The 26,980-nt window shown below is 43.8% G+C and overlaps 1 protein-coding gene across 1 annotated transcript in view; it reads left to right on the plus strand.

The window, feature by feature from the left end:
• Positions 1-26,980, plus strand: part of LOC144144629 (basement membrane-specific heparan sulfate proteoglycan core protein-like) — a gene marked incomplete in the record, with an annotated part of 339,390 nt that overhangs the window by 196,723 nt on the left and 115,687 nt on the right. The window contains 16 exon segments of the mRNA XM_077676148.1: positions 74-217; positions 1,544-1,690; positions 2,570-2,719; positions 3,993-4,139; positions 4,600-4,746; positions 6,367-6,516; positions 7,453-7,596; positions 9,787-9,918; positions 11,054-11,197; positions 13,112-13,237; positions 15,124-15,258; positions 18,570-18,686; positions 19,985-20,095; positions 20,880-20,996; positions 23,676-23,804; positions 25,398-25,505. Coding sequence (XP_077532274.1) covers positions 74-217; positions 1,544-1,690; positions 2,570-2,719; positions 3,993-4,139; positions 4,600-4,746; positions 6,367-6,516; positions 7,453-7,596; positions 9,787-9,918; positions 11,054-11,197; positions 13,112-13,237; positions 15,124-15,258; positions 18,570-18,686; positions 19,985-20,095; positions 20,880-20,996; positions 23,676-23,804; positions 25,398-25,505 — 2,148 coding nt within the window.

The raw sequence follows: 26,980 nt of genomic DNA on the forward strand, positions 1-26,980 counted from the left end.
GGACTGACTTTCCTGCACCTTTCTCGTAACCAAAGTTGGAACTTCTCGTAACCAGCGTCAAAAATTCCCACAGTTCCCCCACACCACACTGTTGACACCCACTGTGGTCCTGACCAGTTCGTTTGTGATGGCCGGCGATGCGTAAACAATACGGGAAAATGCGATCGTCGACCAGACTGTGCTGATGGCACAGATGAACGTGACTGCCCTCACGAAGGTAACTATGTGCGGACACCAGCTGCTCGCACTGTCGCTTCATGTCGGGTTAATGTGTGGTCTGAAGCCCTCTTTGTGGACTTACGGTTCCTGGATATTTTTAGGAAACAAACTGCCGCCCTCATTGTCCAATTTCTAATTTAAGCGGCACTTGTGTGGAACTTGTGGTGATTGCCAGAATTTCAGCGTAAATGGAAAGTGTGATGTTCCAAGTAGTGTTGATAGAAATGAAGTTGTCTGCCAGGAGAAAGTGACAATGCTTGTAAGCTTTTCAGCAGCAATTTGATGTGCTGACCTTGTCCGTGACATTTTATGCCTTTCCATCCAGTTTTCAAAAGACATTGGGAGGCCTGCACATTTGTGTGGTCGCAGTTGAGCTTTTAGGAAGCTGGTTGCACAAGTTAGATTTCATCCCCCATGTAAGAGTGAATTTTGGTAGACAGTGGGTAATGCAAAACAATTTTTTCATGTTTAACTATGTAAGAGTATGACCTTCGTTGTAAATATACTAGTACAGATGCAAAGCGTAGCCTCGTGCATTGCGTAATAACGAAAGTGATTTAAAACTGTGCAGGCATCACTGAGTGGCGCAATTTTTGCGAGCACTGATCTCTTCTGCAAATGCTCCCATACGAGGATTAAAACTTCGGTCGTTCGGAGGGCTTCATCAGATTTCTACAAATTTTTCTATTCTCTGAAGCTTTTTCCTTCGCGAAACACTGCTTATATAGACGCCTTCTGTGTTGCATCTAAAACAAGTCTGCAGTGCTTTTTTTAGATTCAGCCCATTTCATTCAGTGTCCTCAGCCCGGTGCTCTTTTGCTCTCCATGAACATCATCTGTATCCCCAGGGAGTAAGGAGGTGACAGAATTGTCTTTAGAGCTGCCAATTGTGTGCCACGTCCACTGGCACTGATGTGTGCACATTCCTTCTGTTACGATGCAAGCTTTGAAAGACTCGTATACGTAGTAGCTCCTAAGGCTTTCCCTGCCACCTGGTATTCTCGTCTGCTTTGGCTTGAGAGCAAGAGCGCTGCTTCACTGCATCAAACCTACAAATGAAATTTTTCGGTACTCGTAGCTAACAGCTGAACTTTCAGGGAATGATACTATGTCCTCGTTAGTTGTCCACACCCTGGTGGTGATTAGTTTGGGACCATTACGGGCGCCCTTTGAGCGCAATACTCTCAGCGCACTGGAATATCGCGGGAGATGCCTTTCTCCTGCAGTGGACACAAATAGGTTAATGATGATGATTGTGATGGTGGTGATAAGCAAATTTCAACTCCGTGATCTCACTGCTACTCGTCCTGCACTTTTCACACAGTACACGTCACTCACCACGAAGGTGCTCATTGCGAACACCACCAATTTGTTTGCGATGGTAGCCGATGTGTGAATGCAACTGGGAGGTGTGATGGCCGTCCTGACTGTGCCGATGGAGCAGATGAGCGCGACTGTCCGCATAGAGAAGGTGATTGTTCTTGCGAGCTCTACTGGACTGTACCGCACGTGCTGTTTCGATGTTCTAGACCCCTATTTTCAGCGGGGAAGCCAGAGGTATTTCAGTTGTCTTGTCGCGGTTATCTTTCAGTAATGCTCAGCGAATTGGCTTAATTTTTGGTTGGAGCCTCGGTACACATAAAAGGCAAACATGCAAGCATTCGGTTAATACAAAGGGAGAGTTTACTCTGCATATGTTTCAAATGCACCAGTTATAAGGAAAGATTGTGTACGAATGTTACTATTTATTACAATGTGTTCAAATGCTCAGCATTTGCTTTGCTGTCTGTATTGTGTACTGTGTACATGTCCACATGATTATGCTACATTCTTAATTTTCTTGCAAAGGTGCATGTCAACCTCTAGACAGGCAATTCGGACCTAATACAAATTAAATTCTCGTTCCTCTACAGCTCATGTAGTGTTGCCCAAGCTGTAAGGCTTTTTTTTTCTGCTTTCTGTTTGCTTTTTTTTTTGCTTGTTACTTCAAAGTAATTAGCAATATTTAGAGGTTGCAATGTACTTTGCCATTTAACCAGCAACAACTTTATTGTCTACTTGCTTAACTTTTCAAATGTTTTATTCATTTACCATAGACTCTTACCTGAGGCTGCTTCACTTGTCAATTCAATCCGCGACTGTACTATGCATAGCTTTGTTGCAAGCACGTTCCACTGCTTTCAAGTCTACCTAACTGTCTCATCATGCGCAACTTGCAGTCATCTAAAATGTAACTGACTCTCATCAGTGCCACAAACATGGCATGCAGGTCAGTCTAAACTTGCTTTAAATCAACACTTCGTTAATTCATAACCCTTTCACTCCGGGCCTTCATTTGCACCTCCTGCAGTTCACCCACCTCACGGTTCTGAAGGGGTTCAGTGTGAACCCGATCAGTTTATTTGCGATGGTCGGCGATGTGTTGACTTGTCATCAAGGTGCGATGGTCGCCCCGATTGTGCTGATGGGAGCGATGAGCGCGACTGTCCATCATCTCAAGGTGAAGAGCTGCGTGCTTTTGCTGCTTGCCTCAGTGCACTGAGCTTGCTGAGAAGGGAAACACCGCACGCGTAGCTGGTGCGGACAGGCATGGAAGAAAAGGAAACATGAACTGCATGCGGCCAAAATATAAACGCACCTTTCAAGATATGTTCACTTGCCGTTTGGGTCAAACGGTTAGATATACAGGTCAAACAGTTTAGGTCAAACAGTTGGTTAACTATGCAAAGTTAAACATTCGAAATTTCGCAGTCAAAGAAGGGGGGGGGGGGGGGGATTTTTAGACTGTTTTATGGTTAACTTGCGATTTGTACACTTAGCAGCCAGCTTGCATGCTCTTTTGCTGGGAAGGGATTGGTGCGAGTTGGACGCTTCAAAACAACCTCCAGCCATTTACTTGTTTAAGGGGGATTTACTATGTATGTGAGCGACTGGTCTGCTTTTGGTGTGCTGAATCCTTGCATAGCACCAACATTTGGCATTCTGTCATCAGTTTCTCTATGCATTGCCAATTTTGTTCATGCGTTGTGGCTTAGTGGGCTGCCGTCTTGAATGGCAGCATGTTTACGTCACCTCTTCAGGCATCCAACCGATTTTAGTGTTGCGGTGTTGTGCACTGCTGGATGCTACCCAAGTCATCATCTTTCGAAACTCCATTCTGCTTTGTGCTTTTGCGCTGTTGGCCTGTGTGCAGACTGCATAAAAAACTCCACTTTTTTTTTTTCCTCTTTGCTTTTGTGTCAAGCCTGCTGTGTCTACTTCCGCGGCAGCACATGCCTCTTTTAGATGTGTTAGGTTGCTGTTGGCTGGGTCGTAAGTGTTGCTACTGTTCTGAAGGCTGCAAAAGGACGTGATTCAGTTTTGGCTTGAAAGTCTTTAGTGGCATGGCATTTCCAGTAGAGCTTGAGATGAATTGTGCGGGCAGCAACATCCATTGTGCTTTTTCTGCTTCGGTCGATATTCAAGAAGCATGCTCTCATAAGCCGTGCATTGTGTCACTGGCGAGCTTGTCGTGAGGTTGAGTTCGAGCTTTTTTGGATGTATTCTGGCTGATGTTCTCCCTCCATGCTTTCCGCAGCACGAAAGGTAGAGCTGAGAAAAAGCTTCGCATGTCTCCGGGCTGCAAGTGCCTTTGTAGAAGAGGCTGAAGACGGGCTTGTACGAATGGCTTACCCTCCCTGGTGATTGATGGCACCTGTTTGCTGGGTGGACAAAAGCTGTTCTCATTCGAGATCTTGTTCTGTTGGTTTTGTTTCTGCTCCCCTTTCGTGCAGAGCACCCACTTCATGGAGGTGGAGCTCAATGCGGACACCACCAGTTTGTTTGTGATGTTCGCCGATGTGTTGATGTGTCTAGGCGATGCGACGGTCGTCCAGATTGCCTTGATGGATCTGACGAACGCAATTGCCCATCGATCGAAGGTTGTGCCACTTCAGTGCTCTCTCGTTGCTTTAAATGGTGTTCATTTTTTATATTCATGGAGCGTAAGAAAATCCTACCAGGAAAGGCGAAAAAGATGTTTACCCATGCTGTCATGCTTTCTGGGCTGGCCTTTCTCATTTGAATCCAGTTCTCTTGAATATCCAGGCAAAGCCACAAGGCTGATTGAGAATTTTATAAAACTGCTCTGGGATTTTTTTTTTTTTTTTTGCAGTCTCGTGTTATTGCTGAGTGCTTGAGCCTTTATCTAGCAAGCTATTTGCCTCTATGGTTCTGCAGAATCTCTCACCTTTTTGTTTTTGGCATTCTTGCAAAGCTAAGCTCTAATTTGCTTTGTAACCACAATTTGTACGAGTGTGCTATGAAGGAAGCATTGCTATGGATTGAAGCTCTTCGTGGTCCCCACACCTTATTTTGTTCTTGGGCAACATGCTGCTGCAGCTTTCCCCCACCACTCCGAAGAGATTCTCTGTGGACTCGATGAGTTTGTTTGTGATGGTCGCCGGTGCGTCGACCCGTCCAGAAAATGTGATGGTCACCGCGACTGTGCTGACGGAACGGATGAGCACGACTGCCCGCACAGAGAAGGTGGTAGCAGTCTTGAGGGACTGTTTTGTCTCTAGGTGTAAAACTTAACGGTCTGCTTTTTGCCTCAACTGCATTCTCTGGCTATTTGTCAGTTGTCGTTGCTTTTTTTTTTGTGCACCATTGCCTGCTTTGGCTTCCTCTTGGCGAGTGACAGGTGATAAATTTGGGCGCACTTTTGCCTAGTACATGCTGTTCTAGGCAAGACTGCATAGAACAGGATGTTCCGCATTGCAGTTGCACTGATGCCGAAATTCTTTTTTTTTTTTTTTTCGTCATTTGAAGCTACAAACTTGCCTCCAAGTGTGACAGTATTTTACTCTACAGCAATTGGGGTCTTAGTGTAGTAAGTAGTGTTGTCATCTGGATATGCTTCTACTGAGTGAAATTATTTCCGGTGAAGGCATGAAAAAATTGTTTTTTTTTTTTAAGCGCCTGATTAGTAAACACGTGTAGACGAACTCTACATAAATATGGGAAAGGAAAGGTGGAGGTTCTTAATGCAAGCTTATTGCTTTTCTTCAGATTGTGCAGGATAATCAGTGTAGACAATGCAGATCCCCATGCATACTAAGTGCTGCCAGACAAACCAGGCAGTCGACCTTTTTCCAGTACCGTTCCTTCTAGCGGCCGCATACTAAAATATGGCAGTCAGGCACGTCCCCACAAAGTATCTGTTGGAAAACTCGTGCACAAAATATCCTTGTCTTTCAGTCCCGCACCCACCCGTCACCTGTACATTTCACATGAATGCCATGGAAACAGTCGAATATTCAGACTAATCGGCAGTGGGCGCAGCTCCTTTTCTTTTACTTTTTGTTTCATCTTTGCGATTCTAACTGGTAGCCATGTGCTCACAGTGTAATCAACCTCAGTTTTGCCCCCCCCCCCCCCCCCCCCTTTTTTTTTTTGAGCTTTTTTTTGTGTGCACTGAGGAACTCGCCACGAGCTGCCGAAAAAAGAGGAAATAAAAACGTGCAGCGCTAGAAAGCATAGCAGACCTCCGAGCGGCAAGCTGAGGGTGCGTGCTTTTGTTTATATCGCCCGAGGCGGCTGCCGAGAATGGTGGGCCGGCAGCCCACACATGTGCAGATCACTACTGGGAAAAGGTCCATTCATTTCGTAGCTTCTTTCTGCCCCTAAAGGAATAGGCAAATGTCTGTGGTAGCTGATTATATTCTCTATGGCTTGCTTTATTGCAAAGCATGCAAATGAAAATTTTATTTTTGTCGTGGAATACTGAATTGTGAGCTTCCATTGCTCAATGTCTAGCTCATCGTACTTTCTAGAAATCTAGTCTTTTGTGCTAGCCTGCATCCTGATGATGCCTCAATTCAGTCTTGCTGTTCTGTTCAATCTTGCGTTTTCAGCTGTTGCACACAGAGATGGTGTAATCAGAGAGTGAAGGAAAGCATTCACGAAAGCTTTACAGTTGCTAGACACTCAAGGAATGGCTAGCGGAAGTAAAAACAATGTGACACTCTTCTTTTCTCTTTATATAAGCTTAGCAAAACTGCATGGACAGATCTAGCAGTCACTGTTTGCGAAATTCTGACAAGTCTGTCTCTTTTCTGTAAACATTTCCTGTGTCAAGCTTCTGTTTTGTTGCAACATTTCCTGCAGTTCCAAGCACTCACCACACTGACGGCGTGCAGTGTGCCCCTCAGCAATTTGTTTGCGATAAGCGGCGATGTGTTGACATCCCGATGAAGTGCGATGGCCACCATGATTGTGCTGACGGCACCGATGAGCTGGGCTGTCCAACAACAGAAGGTGTTTCATTTGATTCAGCCAGGCTGCGTTTTTCTTTTTTGCTGGCGGCTTGGCAGCCAGATCTCCAGTTTGGTGCGCAAAGGTGGCTTTCATGGCTCTGCAGCTGATTTTTTTACCTGTAGCTTTTGGCTTCTGCGCTCGTCGCATCTGGAAAGCAGTCTTTGCAAATGCAGCAAGAATTTTTATATATATCGCTGCTTCTGCTGATTTGTGGTGGTTGAAGGGAATCCGGCACTACATCCCGTCTATTGTATGAGAACTCCATGTGCCTCACATTGCTTACAGAAATCGTAGGTTGCTGATATTGTCTCCCGCTTGCGAATACTTCTGACTGGCTCTCTCTCGTTGTGCTTCTTTGGACATCGTGTGTCCATCGCTATTTTTGAGCTTTCTCTCGCTTAGTTGGTGGCTGGTGACAATCTGAGCATTTTTTCGTTTTGTGCTTACTTCTAAACGAAGTGTTGACATTGGCATTGCTCTGCCTATTCTGCCTCTGCAGGCTGCCCAGTTCTAGAGCGTCTCAGATGGAACGAGTGCTACGTTGCGCAAACCTCTTTCCAGCTGGTTCGGCTTGTGTTGCAGAGGAACACCTGCTTTGGTTTTTAACAGGCTGTGCATCTGGTTCTGCCCTGGTCGTGGGTGCTTACAATGGCTTCCACTGGCGTCGCATTTTGGCTTGTCATTTTGGCGGGAAGGTTGTAAAGATACCATGCGACTTTGTCCCGGTCTCTTTTAATTTTTGCGAGCTTTTGCCGAGTTTCTGGGTGTACAAGGCCTGGGCTCCAAGTTACATGGTCCTGGCCAGAAAAAACTTTGGCACTGGCAGTGATGTTTACATGTGCATAAAAATTCTCACATCTTTATTTTTAGTTGGAAAGATAGCTCTTTTTTTTTTTTTTTTTTTAGCCGGGCTTAACGTGTCTCGTTTTTGCGCAGTTCCCACCCCTTCTCCAGGTGCCCACTGCGGTCCCAATCAGTTTGTTTGTGATGGTCGTCGGTGTGTTGACCTGTCAGGGAAGTGTGACGGCCGCCCTGATTGTGCCGATGCCACTGATGAGCACGATTGCCAAGAGAAAGAAGGTGCGACCTGACAGGCCGGCCCATTCTTTGGGGGTACCTCGGTGCTATGACTACCTGCCACGCTGCTTGCCAGTTGCTCGTTTCAGTATGGTCATGTTCTGTTCATTAAGTTAGATGTATGGGTAGTTGCTGCTGGTTTGTAAGCCACTCCTTTGCTGCTCTAGGGGGCAGTGTTGTGCACGTTCATTATGCACAAGGTGAACATATCACTTTTCTGGGTCGACTGGGCAGTTCTTACCTCGCAATTCTGTTCGGTGGGCAAAGTTACTCCTGTCACTAAGAATTTGTGTTTAAAGAAGCACAATTTAAAACACCTGCGTTCACCTTATGATGTTTCCAATTGTAGAGGACGTACATTTGGAACAACCAAAAATGGCCAGTCGGAGCACTCGACTTGACTTGGCAGGAGTGGTTGAGCAAAAACTGAAAGTTGTGAATAAGTGATCAAGCGTAGTAAAGACATTCGTTATAACTCCATGCAGAATAATGGGTTTTATGATTGGTCCAAATGATCACACGCAAGGACTCGATGGCTTCAGAACACCTTAAACCCTCCGCTACCCTCTGAGAAAATAGGGCACGGAATTCGTTCATCGTAGTAATTCTTCCGATTTCAGATGCTGTTGCTGCATGTTACGAGACCGACTCGGGAATGGCACAGCATCCTTAGTGCGCAAAATTCTTGCCTGCAATTGTTGTCTGTAGACTGTGCTCCTTTGCAGTGTTGCCATTTGTTAATTGCCTCATTGCCACAGACATTAATTTCAACCACAGTGAGTTCGAATTGCGATCTCTCGATACTGCTCAAAACAAACTTTGGGGCACATAAGCTTCAGGTTAATTTTTTTTCTTTCATTTTGGGAGAATACAATCTCAGCAGTTCTAAGCATAGGAAATAGGCAGACAGTACAAGGAACCTGTTTCCTCTGCATTTGTAATGTAATTTCATTCCAGTAAATTCATTCTACATAACGTACAATGTGAAATACTTTACAAGGGGAAAAGGAGTGATAAAGATGAACTAAAAAATGTGGAGAAAAGAATCTTCTCTAAAAAATACATAAAGCAGTATAATTTATAATTTTAGAAATCTTAAATGTATTTTATGTATGGTGTGAAGTGGTGCTAGAGTCCTTCTGCTGTACTGGGTAGAGTCTTTAAATGCAAGGTGAATCATATTCTTTCATGCTGCAAATAAGACTACTTTGCTTGGTGTTACAGTTAAGACTTGTTTATGATCAACAGGCTTGAAGTGCATGTTAAAATGTTTGTTCGAGGGATCCACGTGTACATTCATGGATAAATGAAATGCGAACACGAAAATACGAACCAGGACAAACAAATAGTGCAATTTCTTGCCATGCAAGTTAAAACGACACGTGGCTCAGTTACGGTAAAAATATTGGGAAATGTGGCTTTCCAAGATGTCCATTATTGGATCTCGGCAAAGTTTTTTTTTTATTTTCAATTTTGCGTGGCCTGGTCCACATTTCCATGTTCGCATTTCATTTGTCAGTGAGTGTACATGGCAGTCTGGCTATATAGCGAAGGTTTTTTTTCTCCCGTTAGTTATCTTGTGAGCACTTCTCATATTGCTACCCGCAACAAGGGAACAAGTCCATGGGAATCTTGGGTTTTCTTTTTTGTTGTTTCTGAAATAATCTCTAATAATATCAGTATGAAAATTTCCTGTATATAAAATGAAATCATGCACAATATGCAAGCAGCTTTCAAAATAATGACTTCGATAAGATTTGTTGCCATCTTCAGGTTGGTTACATATTTGCTTGCCGTGCGTTTACCGCTGCTGTTAGTCATCTTGTTGCCTTGTGTGAATGTGAACTGGGTCATCTCGTCGAGCCATCATTGCGTCAGATATTTCTTGTTTGTCCCTCCATTTTTTATTAATGTGGAATTCTTCCTTGTGTGCATAATTTCGCATACTCGAAAAAAGTTTTGCATCTACAGATTTTAGTAAAAGCTTCCTATTATTGCATTATATACCAACACCATGCTATGGCAGCTTTGTTTCTGGCTGTTCTTGTTTCGTTTTGTCAACTTTCCTTCTGTGTTCCTTTTTGTGCGTGTGTGTTGATGCCTCTGTTCCTGTGTTGTTCCTCCTTAAGCTTTTGTTCTGTCCTTTTTTGTTTCCCCTTTGCGGATGTTGTGCGTGCTGCCCTTGGTGTGAAGGAGCCCACTGTAGACCCGATCAGTTTGTCTGCGACGGCAGTCGGTGTGTGGACCAGTCTGGGAAGTGTGATGGACGTCCTGATTGCACTGACGGCACTGATGAACATGGCTGCACGCACAGAGGAGGAGAAGGTGGAGAACACGATTCACATGTTCACAGCAATATTTTACTGCCCCAAGTTGTTGGGTGTTTGTTGTTGTGTAGAAGTGAGCGAGGCTTGACGTCCGGTCGTTTTCTTCAAAGCATCTAAATTCGCTACGCTTTTTGAAATTTTTTGTGGAGAGCCTCTGCGTGTGGGTATCTCTTTCAATGCCTTGGATTTTCCTTATTTAGAATTGACATTGGTTAATTACTTAAAACTTTGAGTCGATAAAGATTGTGGAATCCGAACGTACGACCAGGTATCGAGTTTCATCTTTCATATTATCGGAATAATGGAAATGCCACTCGCACCCTTAGCGAGGAGGCTTCGATCCTGCAGAGTTTTGCCGCTCCTTTGTCCTGGTATTGGTTTTGAGATGTAGCATTAGGTACTGGATAAAGAGGTGAGTGAGGGACAAGCTGCAATGTTGTGATGCGTATATAAGTATCGGGAAGACAAGTGTACGTGTTTGGGGACAGAAACAAAAATTAAGTGTTTTTTAAAACCTAAACAAACAATAAGTGAGCCCAAAAGCCAGCAGTGGCTGTTATGGCTTGATCACCTGTTTTATCCATTCATAAGTGTCTGTACGCAATGCGAACGCCGGACATGAGGGGACGTGTTTAATGTCCTGCATATACATACAGTATGCATGCTGTAACTCATCCTTTCAGTGCAGCTGGTATTGGGTAGTGGCACGCTGCAGATCTTATCAATAAAGGCTAGCTGGTTCACAGCATATTCTGCTTCAAGAAAGGATAAGGCGGAGTGATGAAATAAGGTAGTCTTGCTCCAAGTTTTGCTCCAACTGCGCACAAAAACAAAACATTGGTTTTTAAGTGGCAGGTTGGAAAAAGAATAGTTTTCAGGGTTCCAAGATAAGGTTACCACAAACTTTTACCGTGATTTTGAATGCTTATCTGCTTTCTAAAGATTTATGTACAAGAGAGTAGGCTATTTTATTCTTGTATCGTGTGCACAGAACCCAGTTCAGTGAAGAACTGCTGTATTGTAGCTCACAATTTCCAAATGCACAGGATATATCTAGTCTTTTCTTGACTCGTTCCTTGCTATCAACAGTTGTGCATCGTGTTTTGATGTGTTGTTTTTGCGTATTCGTGCAGATCCCGCCCTCCCCTTCCGTTGTCCTCCTGACCACTTCGTTTGTGATGGCCGCCGGTGTGTTCCTCTGTCGGCGAAATGTGATGGCTTCCGGGACTGTGCTGATGACGCGGACGAGCGGGACTGTCCAAAGAAGGAAAAGGAGGGTATGGGGCATGGCTACATCTTGGCTTGGCTTTGTGTGGCTAATCTGCTGTGCTATGTGAACATCCTCGACCAAAACATTGGAGGGGGTATACATAGGAAGGCAAGGCTACTTGCACGTTGTTTTTCAAATGAAGCTTAATAACTGATTTAAACATGTGATGTGTGTATGCTAAATGCTAACAGTAAAGCCCACCTTTAGGAGCTTAGATGAGGATGATGACCTTGGCGTGCTTAGATCTATGGGTAGGCCATGGGTGATTCGTTCGGCCGAAGAGCAGGCGGTTATGCGAGCACGCACTCCTGAGTACTGTGCAGACTAGAGCCACTAAATAAGCTACGCTAGTGGCTCTAGTGCAGACCTTGAAGTTCATCGGGTGGTAGTGGAAGCCAACAATGGGTGTTTACTATCAAGATTCGCATGTTTTACATTTTGCCTTTAGGAAAGGGGCAAATAATTTTTCTTATCAGCTTTGAAGTACAGCCGAGCACAATTTGAAGGTTATTGCGCAACCATCGACCGGCCAAGCTACAACAATGTTCCTCACGACCAACTTGCCACCCTTTCTGTTGTAAGCTTTACATTTGTTGTGATCGAGGACAGACTTGGGTGCCTTTTATCTATGCCGACGATAACGAAATTGGCAGGGAAGATCTGCTAAAGCTGGTGTTTTGCCTGCTTCACTTGAACGAGTTGCGCTTCTGTGACAACCTCCAAATCTCACTTGAATTTACTTGCGGCGCATTCGTATAATATAGTAGTGAAGCAAAAAATGTGCATCTTTGTCCTTAATCTCCTTTTCTTTACTTTTTTGTGTGCTCAAAACGTCACTAAGTAGTACACTCAGTGGAGCACCTTGTGCACTGCTGTTGAGTGTCTGGCTTGTTGCATGTTTATGAAATTTCATTCTATTTCTAGCTGTTAAGTTGAACAGTAGTCAGTTCGAATAATATTGTGGTAAAACAAATTCAGAATGCTGGTTCTAACCAAGAGGGAGGCCACGGAATGAATGGAATGGTGCCAAAAAAAGACAAATATCCGCATTAAAGAAAATTGTTCAGTTTTGCTGATGTGGAGGTAGTACAAGATGGGCAGATCAATAATTTCTTCCTTTTGAAAAGCATTGGAACTGTGGTAGTCAATGAAAGGCGATGTCATTAGGAAAATAAACATATCAAGGATTGGTAGTTGACTGAAAAATACAGTAATATGCTCTGTCATGTTGTTACACTTTGTATCAAAGACAAGGAATGACCCGCTAAAGTCCAGACCACATGTCCATATGAGGCTTTTCCTGCTGTTCTGCCGTTTCCCGGCCATGCTGTTCCACCAGCGAAACAGCGAGACTATCTCGATCGGCTTGCTGTCGGTTCCTGGCACAGCTTGGCGCATTCGGCACAAAATGCAGCAGGAGCTATTCGGAGTCGAGCGTGTCCCCCGGTTGTTTATGTTTAAGTCTATACAGCGTATGGAGTGGCCACAGGGACCAGACGTTGGCTTAGTCCTTGTTTTCCGCTTTGCATGAACAAGAATGTCCTTAAAACTGCAGGTTCGCGCCTGCAGGCGGCTTGAACGGCACGCCAGCCGGGCATGGAAAATTTTGGGTTGGGGGGCACAGGCCCACCTGGCTCCTTGTGGTGGCTGCTAATATCATTGACTGCATGCCAGAACACCTTTAGGATTCAACATAGTTCTCGATTGAAGCCTGCGCATGGCTTTTTTGCAACTTTTTGCTCTGAATTGTAAACCTTGTTACTCGCAGGGACTCTTTAACGCACCTGCGTTTCTATCTTAATTGAAGCTCGCTGGCTTTTCATGAACCCTGTCAACATCCTGAGCTTCAGATATCCTTGCCTGTCATTCTGCCAGCAAACACAACTTTTGCTGCCTTGTAATGTGGGGCTGTCTCTTCCAGGTGGTGACAGACACCAATGTGCCTCTCACCAGTTTGTCTGTGACGATCGAAGATGCGTCGATGAGGGTGCAAGGTGCGACGGTCGCCCAGACTGTGCTGACGGGGCTGATGAAGCGCACTGTTCAGGTGAATACGCTTTCACACCACCCTGGGGGAACTGTGTGTGTTTACAAGTGGTCGTTGCCAAGTGCAGCTTATTCAAGGACTACCTTGCGAGAGTAGCCCGCACACGAGGCCGGGAGTTCGATTCTCTGCAAGAGGTCCAGTACCCCTGAAGTGGAAAGAAAGGCAGAAAGGCGCTTAGTTAAAAATTTTAATGCATGCTAGCAACCCTGGGTGGCCTTGCTTTATCGGTAGCCTTCTGCTGGGGTGCGCTAGCCACGTGCAGCAAGCTTCAAATTGCTTTAGAGGAAGAAAAGCAGCATGTGAAACAAAACAAGCAAAAAAAGAGGCAAATTTGCGTGCTGCCTTCTTTTGTTGTTTCATGGCCTGTTATTTTTTTTCCTCATTTATGCCCCCATTTTGTGCCTAACCTGAGCCTGTGCCTTCAATGCTTGCCTTGTTGTTGCTGGTGTGTATCACTATGCCATTGTTTGTTATCTTTTGGTACAGCTGCCATGATTAATGTTCTAAATTGAGATTCACTGCAAGTCGGTCACTTCACTCTTTTCAATAAGTGTAGCATGTACTGTGGGGTTCTGAGGCAGGGCCCACCATTTAAGAACAGGAATTCTCCGGAAAATGTGGCGGGTCTTAAAAATTCAGGGAAATGCAAAATCTCGCATTTTTTACTGTGACAAGCAGGGACATTCCCACATCTTTGTACAAACTATTTGCCACCTTCCTTTGCTCATATTATGGATGCACCTTCCCCCTATAAACTCTTGTGCATTTAGACATGCACGTCCCAGGCAGTGGAAATCTTTAGTCGCAAGAATATCGGTCGTTTCGCTAGCCTTGCACTCTCTTAGGCCTTGCTGTAGGGCCATCAGTGTGAACCCTTAGTTCTAGACACTACATGGAATTCCAATTACAAGTTTACATTGTGTAACAATCAAATTAGGCTAAACGTGAGCATCGGACAGTATACTGCATTTACTGGCACACATTGCATGTGTTGTGAATGGAGATGGCGTTTGTGATTGCTGGCTACTGCGAGCACACAGTGAACTAAGATGTAGAAATCCCTATGGCTTCTGGAAGCAAGGTGATTCCTTTGCATAGCAGTGCTCCTGTGGATTTGGTGGCAAGGATACCCCCCCAAATTCTGGTTTTGTATCAATATGCAGATGAATTCTAAATTTTACGGTACGACTTGAAGGAAAAGGTGTTAGCCATGTCATAATTCAAAACACATGCTAATCCATTTTTCCCCAGTTTTTTTTTCCATGTACAACAACATAACAGCTGCAACCGCTGCACCAAATGCTCACACATTTAACTGACTTATCCGAGATGATGGGTTAGTGTCTTCCAAGGCAGTTTACTCGCTCTGTTACACATGCAAGATTCCTGAATTGGCATCTTTTAAGTGCAAGCCGTAAATCCTGCGTTTTCTTTTAAAATGTAAAGCAATGGGCTAGCTATGTGACCTATGCATGTCTGCTGTCCTTATCTCTTATCTTGTAAGGTCTGTCAGTTTAGGGATTTTTGGGGTAGAATTCTCGGGGAAAACCCTGAAAAATAAATTTCGAAGTGACGATCTGGTTGACACCCCATGACAGCCTTTATTTTTCCCTGTTTTTGGTAGCAAACAGAACCAGAAAAGAAATTTTATTCTATTAGTTTTAATTTAAACTATTTCTCGGTATTCTGCATGGCTTTAACGTTATTGTTTGGTTTACAATTCTTGCAATCAAATGGCTTTGTTGCAACTGCTTACGAGTGCACGATGCTGGGAGTGGATTTTTTTTCTTTGCTTCTGTAGCAGTTGCCGGGCGACTGCTGCAGCGAGAGTGAAAGTGAGCAGGCATGTTGATATCTTGTGTGAAACTGGCATGCTTTCTTTGTAGACAAAGGCACAAATGCCTCTGCGAGCCAGTGCAGCCCATCACAGTTTCGTTGTGATGATGGCACTTGCATTCCTCAGTTACAGCATTGTGATGGAGAGATAGATTGTAGGGACGGCTCCGATGAGGAACCTTGTGGTATGTTGCTATGAGCGCTATGTGTTGTGCCTGCTGTGTGCTTTGCTTTTGCTCGAGTTAGTAACACTCCATCAACGGAAAAGTGCCTTCTGTGTGGTGCTTCATGTCGGGGTGTAAGCTTAACTAGCATAACTAACATTGGTTATTTCTAGAGAGTGACAGTACCACTGGGAAGCGGTAGTGTTACTTTTTACTACAGTACTGTCTCTTCCCCCCCCCCCCCCTGCGGTGACAAAATGCACTCGAAAAAGTTGTGTGTGAAAGTACGAGGAATGCATCAAAACAAACGTGCTTGAAATGACGGAATTGTTCTTGTGGCGTAACGTAAGGGAAGGCTTTTACCTTCCTAAAAGACAAAGCCTTCAGATTAAATAAAGTACCAAACGGTTTTCAGGCTACTAAATTCAATTCTGTATTTTAGGATAACAATAAATCTCTGACTTTGGGCTTTTTAAACAATTGTAGGAGAGCTCTAGGCAGGTAAGTGGCATGTGCGAATAGGAATTTTCGCCTTCAAAGTGAAATTCGCATTCGCTTTGAAGCAATTTTAAAGCGGAATTTTTACAGTTGCTAAGAAAAAAAATGTAAACCTTGGGAAGGTATTTTCCGATAGTGCACAAGTAGTTTAGCAGCATCCGTTGCACTTGGACGGAGTTCTTCTGGGCTTTCTTATGTGAGCCACTGGCTGTCTTGAAGCTTGAAGTCTTCATCTTTTCATCTTTTTTGTTCTGCATTAATCTTGCCTCTCTTTGATGCCGTATTTAACCCAGTGTAGATCAAAGCAGTGTAGGAACTTTACAAAGCTCTAGTTGACACACTTGGTCCCCTTAAAGATGGCTTCACTGTTATATAAAAGGGCATTGCTTGGAAGACATCCTACCAGGGGCAATATAAGCAGTCATATTGAAACATGTAAGGGCCTAGTGTTTCTTATCTGCATAGAGTGCAGTGCATTACATTATAGGCTGACAGATTTCAAAGTTAAGCAGCCCTATAATGCTTACACATTAAAAAGTAACCAGCCCTTGCTATAAACACAGCAATGAGAACTCTACTGGAAACACCAGTTGCTGCATGTGTTGCAGTGAATAGAACTTCACTGACAAATGTAACGCAATTAATCATCACTCAGCATTTGATGTGCAAAGTGTTACCTAGTACACGGCACAGTGTATTGTTTGCAGTGGCTTCAAATTAAGTTCCAGTGCACAGCGCCACCACTGTCGTAACAGACTACCGCCACTAACATGCAGGCGACGAGGGGATTACATACGGCGCACAGGCTCGGAGGAGAAACGTTTAGTTATTGTTGTTCTTCGTTGCGCCAGCTACGAGCAACTTTTCTCATTTTTTAAATCTTGGCTTGAATGTGGCTACTTTCAGAAAACGGTTCCACAAATCCTACATGTAATCCTAAGCTATGACTTCTGCACTTGCCTAGTCGGCTATCCCTATCTAATTCTTTTGTGCGCTTCTGTGTGGTCTACGGTGCACGTTTTATATGAAAATAGGTTGTGTCCGAGCAATGGCCAGGGCACGCACATTTGATTCCGTTTTGCTCTTGTTTGTTTACCTAGCACCAGGGCATGAGAAACTCGGGACTGGTTAGCTCGGTAGACACACGCCAACTATGCGGGAGAAAAAAATTTTTTTACCGCCGAGTACTTCGATATACTGGGACTATGGTCGGAGCGGTTATTGAATTATGCATTATTAGCAGCATTATTATTCGTTGTGTATATGTTATTCTTGCCCATGTGTTATATATTCATGTTCGCCCTCTACCCTATCCCCCTATTCCTATGTACTCTTTCCTCCCGATCCCACCTCCCCTACACCAGCAGGCGTTCCAGTGTCCACCCCTAGGCGAGACAATTTACGCCTGCTGGTGGACCTTCCTTTCTTTCTTTTGTGCAATAAATATACGTGCACATTTGATTAAATATTTGATAAAAATGAATATTCGAACATGCCTTCTAACAGCACATTAGGGCATTGGTTTTCCAGTTCTTGGTCCTATTCAGCAGCATGTGCATTTGCATTTAGAGCGTATTGCCTTGTTAACTCACTAAACACTTGACATGTTTAACAAATGTGGCAGTGCGCCTTTGTGACTTTTTAACATTACTGAATGCTTCATGTGTTAAGTGAAAAATAATGCTGCTCTTTAATTTTGACAAAGCTCAGTACTCTAAATTTTTTTAGGCAGGGATATTAGCCTGCTAAAGTGAGCTGGGGTCACATTTTCGTGAAGATAAGGGCAGGAATGTATGCGTTTGTATGTTCACAATTCAAGGCAGCACTCAAGAGAGGTAGCCATGAACCTGCAGCTGCTTCCCTTGTAATTTTGAGAAGTATAATTGGATCTGATGTTCTTTATGCACTCAGAGGATGCGAATGATGCAGCATACTCAAGTAAGTTAGTGCAAGTTTCAATGAAGCACATCAGCACTGTAGTGTAACTTTTGTTTCTCTTCCATAGCGAAAGAACTTCAGCTTTATTGGAACATTGTGCTTGCACATGCGATTTTTTTTTTCATACATCTTTTCACCCAAGCAACTTGAGTAAAATTTTCTAGCTTTATTTCACCTCGGCTAAAATATTTTCAGAATGCCACTCACTTTTGTGCCACGATTACTTTAGCCATTTGAATAATCAGAAAACAACAAATTTTCCTCGTTCAAAACATATTTTCTTGATGTGGCTGGCTTGGTTGTGCTTAAGTTTCACACGAAGGTCGCATTTTAATTTTTCCAAAATATCAAAAGCAACAGCAGTTTCTTTATTCTTTTTTTTTGCATTCAGACAAAAACTTGTTTACATCTGTGAGTGCAGACTATGAGCCTTTTTCTTTTTTTTTTTTCCTGTGCATACACACTGGGAAAGTGCAAATCCAGCAACTTGGCTCTCATAGGCATAGACATGTTTCTTATCTTCTGCTGAAGAAAGTCAAGGCATTGTGTTTGGCTGTGCTATTTAAAACAAAATAGACCTTCGATTGTTATATACCTTTGAAACAAAATAGTCCCTTAGGCGGCAAGCTGGGATTTCGGTGTGAAATTTCAGTGTGAGGGCACTTTTTTTTTTTTTCAAAATTGCTTAAAAATGTTTATTGTTGCGACACCCGGTACTATATATGGCGGTTTTGCGCTCAAAGTATGGCTAGTGCGTGAACTGTCTGCTGCTAACCCTGCAAACAGGCGCTGCATGTTGGTGTAGACTGACCCAGTAACCCCAATGCCTTCACACAAGGAGGCTCAGCTCTGCTAACTTGTGGTGGAAACTTGATGCCCCTGTGACTCTTTTCCAGGGTGTGAGTCACACGAGTTCCGTTGTGACGGAGGGCGATGCATTGAAGACTCGAAAAAATGCGACGGTCATCGGGACTGCTCCGATGGCACCGATGAACGTGACTGCCATCCACAAGGCAAGCAAAAGCAAGCGAAGGGGGCGCATCGCTCGGGTCAATTCCATCGGTGGTGCTGTTTATTCAGCTATACTGCCCCGTTTCACTACCTTAAGGGGGCACACAGCTCTTAGAACAATTTATTTTAAGTAAACTCTGTGAAACTTGTCAGCCTTGCTGCTTTGTTTTTCCCACTGATTTCAAATATGCCACTATTATTTTAATCAGTCAATTAGTTCCCAAGATAATTGGAGATCATTAGCCATTTTTGGAGGAACAATAGACAAAACAGTGCTAGTTGCAGAACTGTAATCTTTACATTTTGCAGTATGAACCGTGGTGAATGCATAAAAGAATCGTTTTTTTTTATGCATTGCTTGGAACTAATTTTACAGCTCATTAAACTTTGGTGTTTGAAATGGGCATTAAAAATGGTTCGTTTCCACTGGTGCCACCAAAGTTTAATGAGCTGTAAAATTAGTTCCAAGTGGTGCATCAAAAAACAGATTCTCTTGTTACATTCACCTAGGTTCATAGTATTGGAAAATATAGATTACAGTTCTCCGACTAGCACTGTTTTGTCTATTCCTCCAAAAATCACTAATCTCTAATTATCTTGGGAACTGATTGACTGACACAAAAAATAACGGAATATTTGAAATTAGTGGGGAAAAAAGCGGCAACACTGGCAAGTTTCACAGTTTTACTTAAAAATTAAAAGGAGCTGTTTTACGAGCAGTGTCCCCCCCCACCCCGCCCCTTCCCTTAATTTTATTTTCAGTGTACTAGCCCCAGAGAATACCATACCTGCAAAGTATTCCAGCTTTCTCTTGAATATTAACAAGACAGACATCAATATTCATTCGCATTGGTTAAAGAAACATTTCTTGGCTTGTGGCACAATGTGTGTATGGTGTTACAAGCAATGTAGGTACTGTGCCACAGCAGTACTCTGCTTCATTTCCCTCCTTTTTTTATATTATCCTAAAATTATTTTTGTACGTAATCTTTTTGCACTTACACAGAGTACTTCAATCTTTTCTTCTAGAATTTTTATAATTTAATTTCATCACCTTTTGTTCATGTCAGTATACATCGTTTTTATTTTTACTCAGATAATTCAAAGTTTATTTTATAAATTCCATCTGGATGGTGCGTCTTGATGTTGCCGCAACAAAACTTGCAGCAATGCCATTATGTTCAGCTTATCTGCGCCTGTTCTCAAGACATCTTAATATATTTGTCCACCTTTTTCGTTTTCCAACGTCTAATTTCTTCGTCGCTCTCCTGCCCGATTATGCCTCCACGTTTCATTGCAGGAAGGTGTCATCCTGGGCAGTTCCAGTGTCGCACTGGCGAATGCCTTCATGGCTCTCAGCACTGTGACAAACGCAGAGACTGCCCCGGTGGAGAGGATGAAGAGCACTGCTGTGAGTTTTTGACTGTAGGGGCACTTCTTTCAGTGCATCATTTAGGTCACCTTCTATCGGCGAGCGACCTATTTTATCCCCTCTGGTACAACCATATGTTCCGTTATGCTCGTTGAAAATTAAGCTCCTGCTACGCAACAAATTACGTCTTTCCTGGAGAAAACAGTGAAACTTCTGTCCATGCCTGGGCGGAAACAACCTCTCGACGTGGAGTGTCATTTTAGGTGCCATTGAAATTCTTGATGCCAGCTAAATGTGTCTGCCGTAATTCCCATCTTGAGGGGAAAGGTCACAATATTCCTACAATATCTGACGAGGCAAAGGACGGGGAAACGACAGGGAACGGCTCTACAGGAAACAGTTTATTGGTACTATTCGGAGGACAGTTTCGCAAATACATCAGCTCGTAACTGCTGAGGCTCGCCTGGAAGTTCATTGCAGCTAGAGTGGGAGAATTGAACGCTTTTATCAACTATTTTGGTGCTGCAAGCTTATCAGGACTGACGCTTCTAGTGCCATAAGCGTCAAACATATGCATAAATCAATTTTAAATTGCTTTTTAGTGACCGTGAAGTGGTGTTCATTCTAGGTTGCTTAATCGTAAAGCTGTATTTTAAGCATGCACCATCAAAATTCATGTCTTCGAAGCTACATTTTCATTACTGCTATTTCTAATCGTAAGAACGACTTGGAAGTGTTGCAAATAACAAGCGAAGTGACTGTAATTTGTCCAATCTAACTTTTGTCACAGCAAAAGATGACTGTGAGGGTCTGTTGGTTTCAGTGGAGTGCCCCTTTGATCAATTTAGCTGTGCTAATGGGCATTGCATACCCATGACAAAACGTTGCGACGGAGTGAGTGACTGCCCCGATGGCAGTGGCTCCGATGAAGTGAACTGCCGTAAGTGGGCCAGCAAATACTTGTTCACTAACAACGGTTTTTTCCGACTTATAAGCATGCTTGATTGCCAAGAAGCATCCTTTCCAACCTTGTATTTTTTTTCTTAGAGTTACTGCCTTGTCCTATTTTCAATTACAGTGGGGGTAAGCATGCAGTCAAGCCTCAAAGCAAAAATATTCAACTACATTTGCAATGTATTGACTTTTCTTCTTTCAATTTTGTTTCCACTGAAGCCTAACACTTCGACACAATGAAGTTCCCAATTTAATGATGCCTGCAAGTGCAGGTTCATTATATCAAGTTTCGATATTTGAACAACATGCAGAGGGAATGCATGCAAAGGAGTGCTGTGTTGGATTGCTGGCAAACTGTCATTTCCACTGTCGATTCAGTGCCTTCCAGGCAACGGTGGCTATGCAGTGTTTATATACGGGGCTTCTAGAGCAGGTCTTCATCAGAAGCTTTGACAAGATACATCTGCGGTGCATGGGGCTCTGTGCCGGGAGTTCTCTTGCTGATTGCTAGCCCAATTAAATACTATATCTGTTGCGGTTTTAAATCTGAAAAGGTGGTTCCTTTTTCATGCGTTCGGTTGACACTCCCTCGAAATTCAGATTGTTGTGCACTGCTCATGCGAGTTGACATTAACACTTCTCAAAAATTCCTTGAATACCAATCACTGGTTAAATTAGTGTCTCACAACTTTGTCAACTTACCTAGGACGCTCGGGATAGTTTTTCACTGTACCAAATTGTCTCACAGTGCGTTTTTGTTCTTCAATGTTTGTGTTGCAGAGCTCTTGCTTTGTGTTCAAGGGTCATTGTTAACTGTCCTTTAACCATCTGGCTTTTTAAGTGGTCGCAGTGTTGCCTAACACAATGACATGCTCAGGTGCATGTTTTTGCAAAAGCCATTCTACCATTGAGAATTGCATGGGTGTTGTGACTCACATGTGTCAGATGTTTTCCCCCCTTTTGTGTCAAGGTGATCACCATTGAGATCGACTTTCAATCGGCCTCTGTTTAGGACTAAAGAGCAGCCCAGTTGTGGACACTTGTCTGTGCTAAAGATTATTTTTTAAAAATCCATTGCTTTTAGCTTAATTCAAATAAACTTGACCAGAACGTTTATGGAATTCGGCTTATCCCTATGGGTACAATGACCATTGTTAGTCACTCCTAGTCTAGTATATTCATCTTTCGCGTGTATCGCCTATAAAACCGGCAAAAAGTTGGTCTTTAAGTAATGTAGGACCTGCTGTAGCTGCCAAAAAAAAGGAAATGTTGAACTGAGACAGTTTCACTTTTGGGCAGCCACAAAGCACGACTTCCTGAAGGGCATACAACTACATTTTACCTTTCACCTCCATTTGCAAGTTTATCTTTGCGAGAGGTTGCTTGTGTGCCTTTTTGAGCACAGTCCTATGCTTCATGTATTCACATGGGGTGTGGTGATGTTTCACCAGGCCTTCACCTCCTGTTGCACTACACGGTTAATCTGTTGACCTCTGTCCCCCTCCTCATGCACTGTCTAACCTTCCGTGTTCTCCTCACCCATCTGTCTACCCTTCCCTCCTTGTTCCTCTTCTCGCTTTCTCTCCCCCCTCTCTTTCTCTCTCTCCCGTGTGTCCGTGTCACAGTGTGCACATCTAGGCAGTGGCAGTGTGATTTCGGCACTTGTGTTGCGAGGTCGTTGCGATGCAACGGCTGGTTAGATTGCCCGTACGATGATTCTGATGAACGAGAGTGTACAGCCCGTAAGTGGTGTCCTGACAAATAGCGCCTGGACACACGGACACGCGCGCGCACACACACACACAGTGTGCCTTGGCTGCTAGCCTTACCCTTGCACACCTGAATGGCATGTGGAATGAATGATGCATCATTGCTGTGCTACTTGGATGCAGTGATGCTGCCATGCATGTGGGATGTGGCATGAAAAAAAGCCGGGTTGTGCTTCCGTTAGGTTCACTTAGCACCGACACTGCTTTTGGTTTGTCTTACAGGGGCTCTGACACCAGCATTACCTGTGTACGTTTTTCTGCAGTTAACAAAAAAAAAAAAACTCGGTTTACAAGGTCCAGTATTTAGTTTAGCCTGCAAAGCTACTTCAAATTGCTGCATAAGCCTTCTAGCAGCCTAAAAGCCTTTGAAATAGCTGTACAAATCTTCTTATTTTTCTTCATTTTTTTCCTCGCCACAAGGTTAGGATCAATTGCTGTGCTTGAGGTGCACACATCGCAGCTCTGTTTTGCCGCAGTGTGCTTCCCCAGTCAGTTCCGTTCTTGAAACATGCATGCCCCTGCCATTGGTCGTACTATGTCGTACAGTGACTAATCATGTGCATTGCCAAACACTCGAGAAGTTGGACGTACACTCAAGTGTTTGCGCTTTCTGTCCCCCTCCGGTCAAAATGTCTGTCAGCATCCCTGTACGTGATCTTGCTTTGTGCGCTGCACTTGGCCGATACATGCATGACTCTCTCAAAGGGGAGACTGGCAGTGTAGTGCAGTGGTGAGCAGCTTTCCAGACACCTGCTTTCAAGCTTTTTGTGGCTGACGGTGAGGGGTGGGGGAAAAGAGTGCATGGTCTTGTGGGCGCAGTGTGCGTCGCGCGCAGTAGCAACGCCTGGGTGGAGTTTGCCGCAGCCGCCGGATTTTGTGGATGCCCGCTTTTCCAGCACCGCCAGCCGCACTGGATGACTGCACTGCGGACGACTTTCGCTGCGGTAGTGGAAAGTGCATTGCTCGGACGCTCGTATGCAATGGCAGGCGAGATTGCACAGACGGCTCTGATGAGCGGAACTGCCGTAAGAGCCTCTGTCCCCCCTCTCCAGACTCTCTTCTGTGCAAGAAGCAATGCCCCATCACTGCCTATCTTGATTTTTTTTTCCATTCGGGCGCATGGTTTGGTTTGGGTGAAGCTGTTCCCTGCTCTCCCCCTCTCCCCTCCTCTGTTTCATCTGTCCTCATCTCTGTGCTGTTCTGTTTTTGTCTGTCTCATTGTCATCTCTCCTCACTGAGAATTGCCTTTTCAGTTTCATTGCTTCCTGGTTTTGTTATTGTGCAATTTATAAGCTTTTTTTTTTTTAGCCAGAGATAAGGAATTACCAGATTGAAAAACTAGATTCAAATATAGGATTGTTCGGCTGAACAACATATTAGTACACACATCCAACAGTAGTGAATATGTTCAACAAATTATATAAAAAATTATATAACAAATTATATAAAAACTTAATTTGAGTTGACTTCTGCATAACTTTACTTCAGAAACCTCCACAGCATCTTCTGGAATACAGGGCTGTGGTAGTCTTGCTTAATTAAATTTTCGTTTCAGCTGTCCGTTATTAAAGTTCACAAACAGTTGATTTCTCTCGATAATGTCTGGAAGCAGGTCATTTTATGTCGCTACTTCACGGTAGTGTATCACTTCTCGACTTTTAAACTAATGTGCATTTACCTTTAGTGGCAGATTCAAGTGTCTTAAAAAAATACTTTAGTGCTGCTATGCCGTCATTCAGATTGTTGAGGAGCTCTTAATAAATGCTATAAACGGGGCTCTGTTATACATTTTATAAACAGCTTTCGCTTTGCAAAATGCACCTTTCTGATGGCCGAACCAATTTCAAGGAATACAAGGATGCAAGCGGCTCGCGTAAAAATAAAAGTGGTGTCCAGAACAGTATTGAAGGTATACATGAAGAGGGCCTACAAGCATTCAGTGAAAGCAAAAGCTGAATCGCAATCAATAATTGTTTAACTCTTAAAATACTGACTCGTAAAGCCAATGTCAGTGAATTCAATACAAATAAATGTAAGATGCATGTGTATGCATGCACGTTGGAAACAAATTAAATGCGAACAAAAATGTCAGCAGTGACAAAATTCAGAATTTTCGTAGACGCGCTGGTTTCTTGGGAAGCCTGTAGTAATGTGAACTCATTGCAGCTTCCCATGCCATTTCAGTATTTAGCCTCTATGGACTGAAACCTTCACATTCGTGTTCAAGGCACATTTTCTTGTTTCATTTTCTCCTGACCATACATGCATAATATGCGTGTAGTCAGTTTTGAGCATCGATCTTAGAAGGGATCTATAATCAACTGCCCTCATTGAGGACACAGGCTTCATTGTCGTAATGCGCTTATCTGGATTTTGCAATTGTTTCTTTCATCATCATCAAAAAAAAAAAAAAAACTGCTTCTCCTTTATTGCCACAATTGAGCACTGCCGCTTATTGCGAACAGTAGGTGCTGTGCTCTCGTAGTGTTCACTGGGGTTGCTTTCCGCTTGCTGCCCTGGTCTCGCTCAAGCGGTGCGTTTCTTTGCGCTTGCGGTATCGGCTGCCTCCGGTGGCTGCGACCCTGCACTAAGCCCGTGCCACCCCGTTCACACTGCAGCATGCCGGCAGGGGCAGTTTAGGTGCGGCAATGGCATTTGCATCAAGATGGAGCGGCGCTGCGATGGCTACCATGACTGCCAGGATAGGAGCGATGAGCTTGATTGTCGTAAGTGCCTGGGAGGGGCGGAGGAAGGGGCGCTGGCTGCACTACGCGCTTGCGGCCGTTCAAAGGGGACACACCCTTACACCTGTGCTCTAGTTCTGGCGGCCCGTGTGTCACTCTGTTGGCCGGGAAAGTGCTGTGCTCGGCTTGTGAAATGCTCCACGTTCAATTTGCCGTTTTCGCTAGAGAGCTGAAGTTGGTTAAGCTTGCATTTGTAAAAAAAAAAAAAGTGGGGATTTTGCCAAAGGGTAATTGTCAAGGGCTACTTGGTTTGACCTTAAAGGGGCCATGAAGACAAAATGCTTGTTTGGTTCATTCAGAAGATTGCCTCGTTAGAATCGTCATGCTGACACCACTTTTAACGTAAACTTCGCTCAAATAGGGTGTATAATTAGAAAAAAAGTGGAATAGCCATATGACCCACTAGCTCATTTCCCACAACGGAACCTATGATGTCATACCAGCCAGCTCTGCGATTGGCGGAGGGCGGCAAAAGCAAACGCAAATTATAAGCTTGTCGAACAAGCTATTTGTGCTTAAATTTAGGGCACATTCTTTTTTATATCAGTAAGAATGGTGGGACAAACAGTTGAAGTTATGAAAGCACACGTAAACATAGAAGTACCGATGCGTACTGCTGTTGGTACTGCGCGCACTATGCATTGTTTACATGCACAGCACTGCAGGGCTTTGGGGTTGTTTCGTCCAACACTGGCCGATTGAAGCGACGGTGTCTTACGTGACCATATTTGTCGAGTGAGCACCATGTTTCATGAAATGAACAAAAACAAGCCAGGTTTAAATACGGTCACAAACAAACCAAAGGCAGAAAACTACTTGCCGCGGTGTGGTGGCGCCTTTTAGGTTGACTAACCGTAAGCAAGTCTCCGCTCCACACCAAGTTTAGCTGAAAGACCTGTTCTTGTGATGTCATTGCAAACGTTGTTTGCAAGCACAGCTTTTGGCGCGAGAGTGGAAATTTTAGCTTAATATTGATTAATTTTGCAGTGAATAAAGCATTGTTTGCTTTTGGACAAGCGCAGGGGGCACTATAGAACACGAAATATTTCGAATAAAACAAACTTGTATTTTGTGTTCATGACCCCTTTATTTATTACAGTGCAGTTGTTGCTGAATCTCTCTCTGTGCAGCAGTGTATTTGCTGCACTAAACTCGGTGGGTGGCTGAACTAGCACCTGTTAACCTTCATCTCAATTGAAACAGCGGTTTGCATATTGGTTATTCATTAATAATTTAAATATGCCTGATCAGTGACACAACTTCACCGAGCACATTGCTAAGTCCAGTTGCAGTATAAGTTTGAGCTCAGTGCATTTACATTGCTTTCCTCTACCGTATTATAAGTAGGATCTACTGACTTGCTTTATCATTAGCATTTTCTCTAGTAGTTGCAAAAAGGTGGCTATTTTATGAGCAAAGGTGCCTTTAAGGTGTGCCTTTGTAAATGAGGTCACAAT

Source organism: Haemaphysalis longicornis, unplaced genomic scaffold (assembly GCF_048455015.1).
Source record: "Haemaphysalis longicornis isolate Haplotype H1 unplaced genomic scaffold, Haemaphysalis longicornis Haplotype H1 scaffold_7, whole genome shotgun sequence".
NCBI classification, from domain to species: Eukaryota; Metazoa; Arthropoda; class Arachnida; order Ixodida; family Ixodidae; genus Haemaphysalis; species Haemaphysalis longicornis.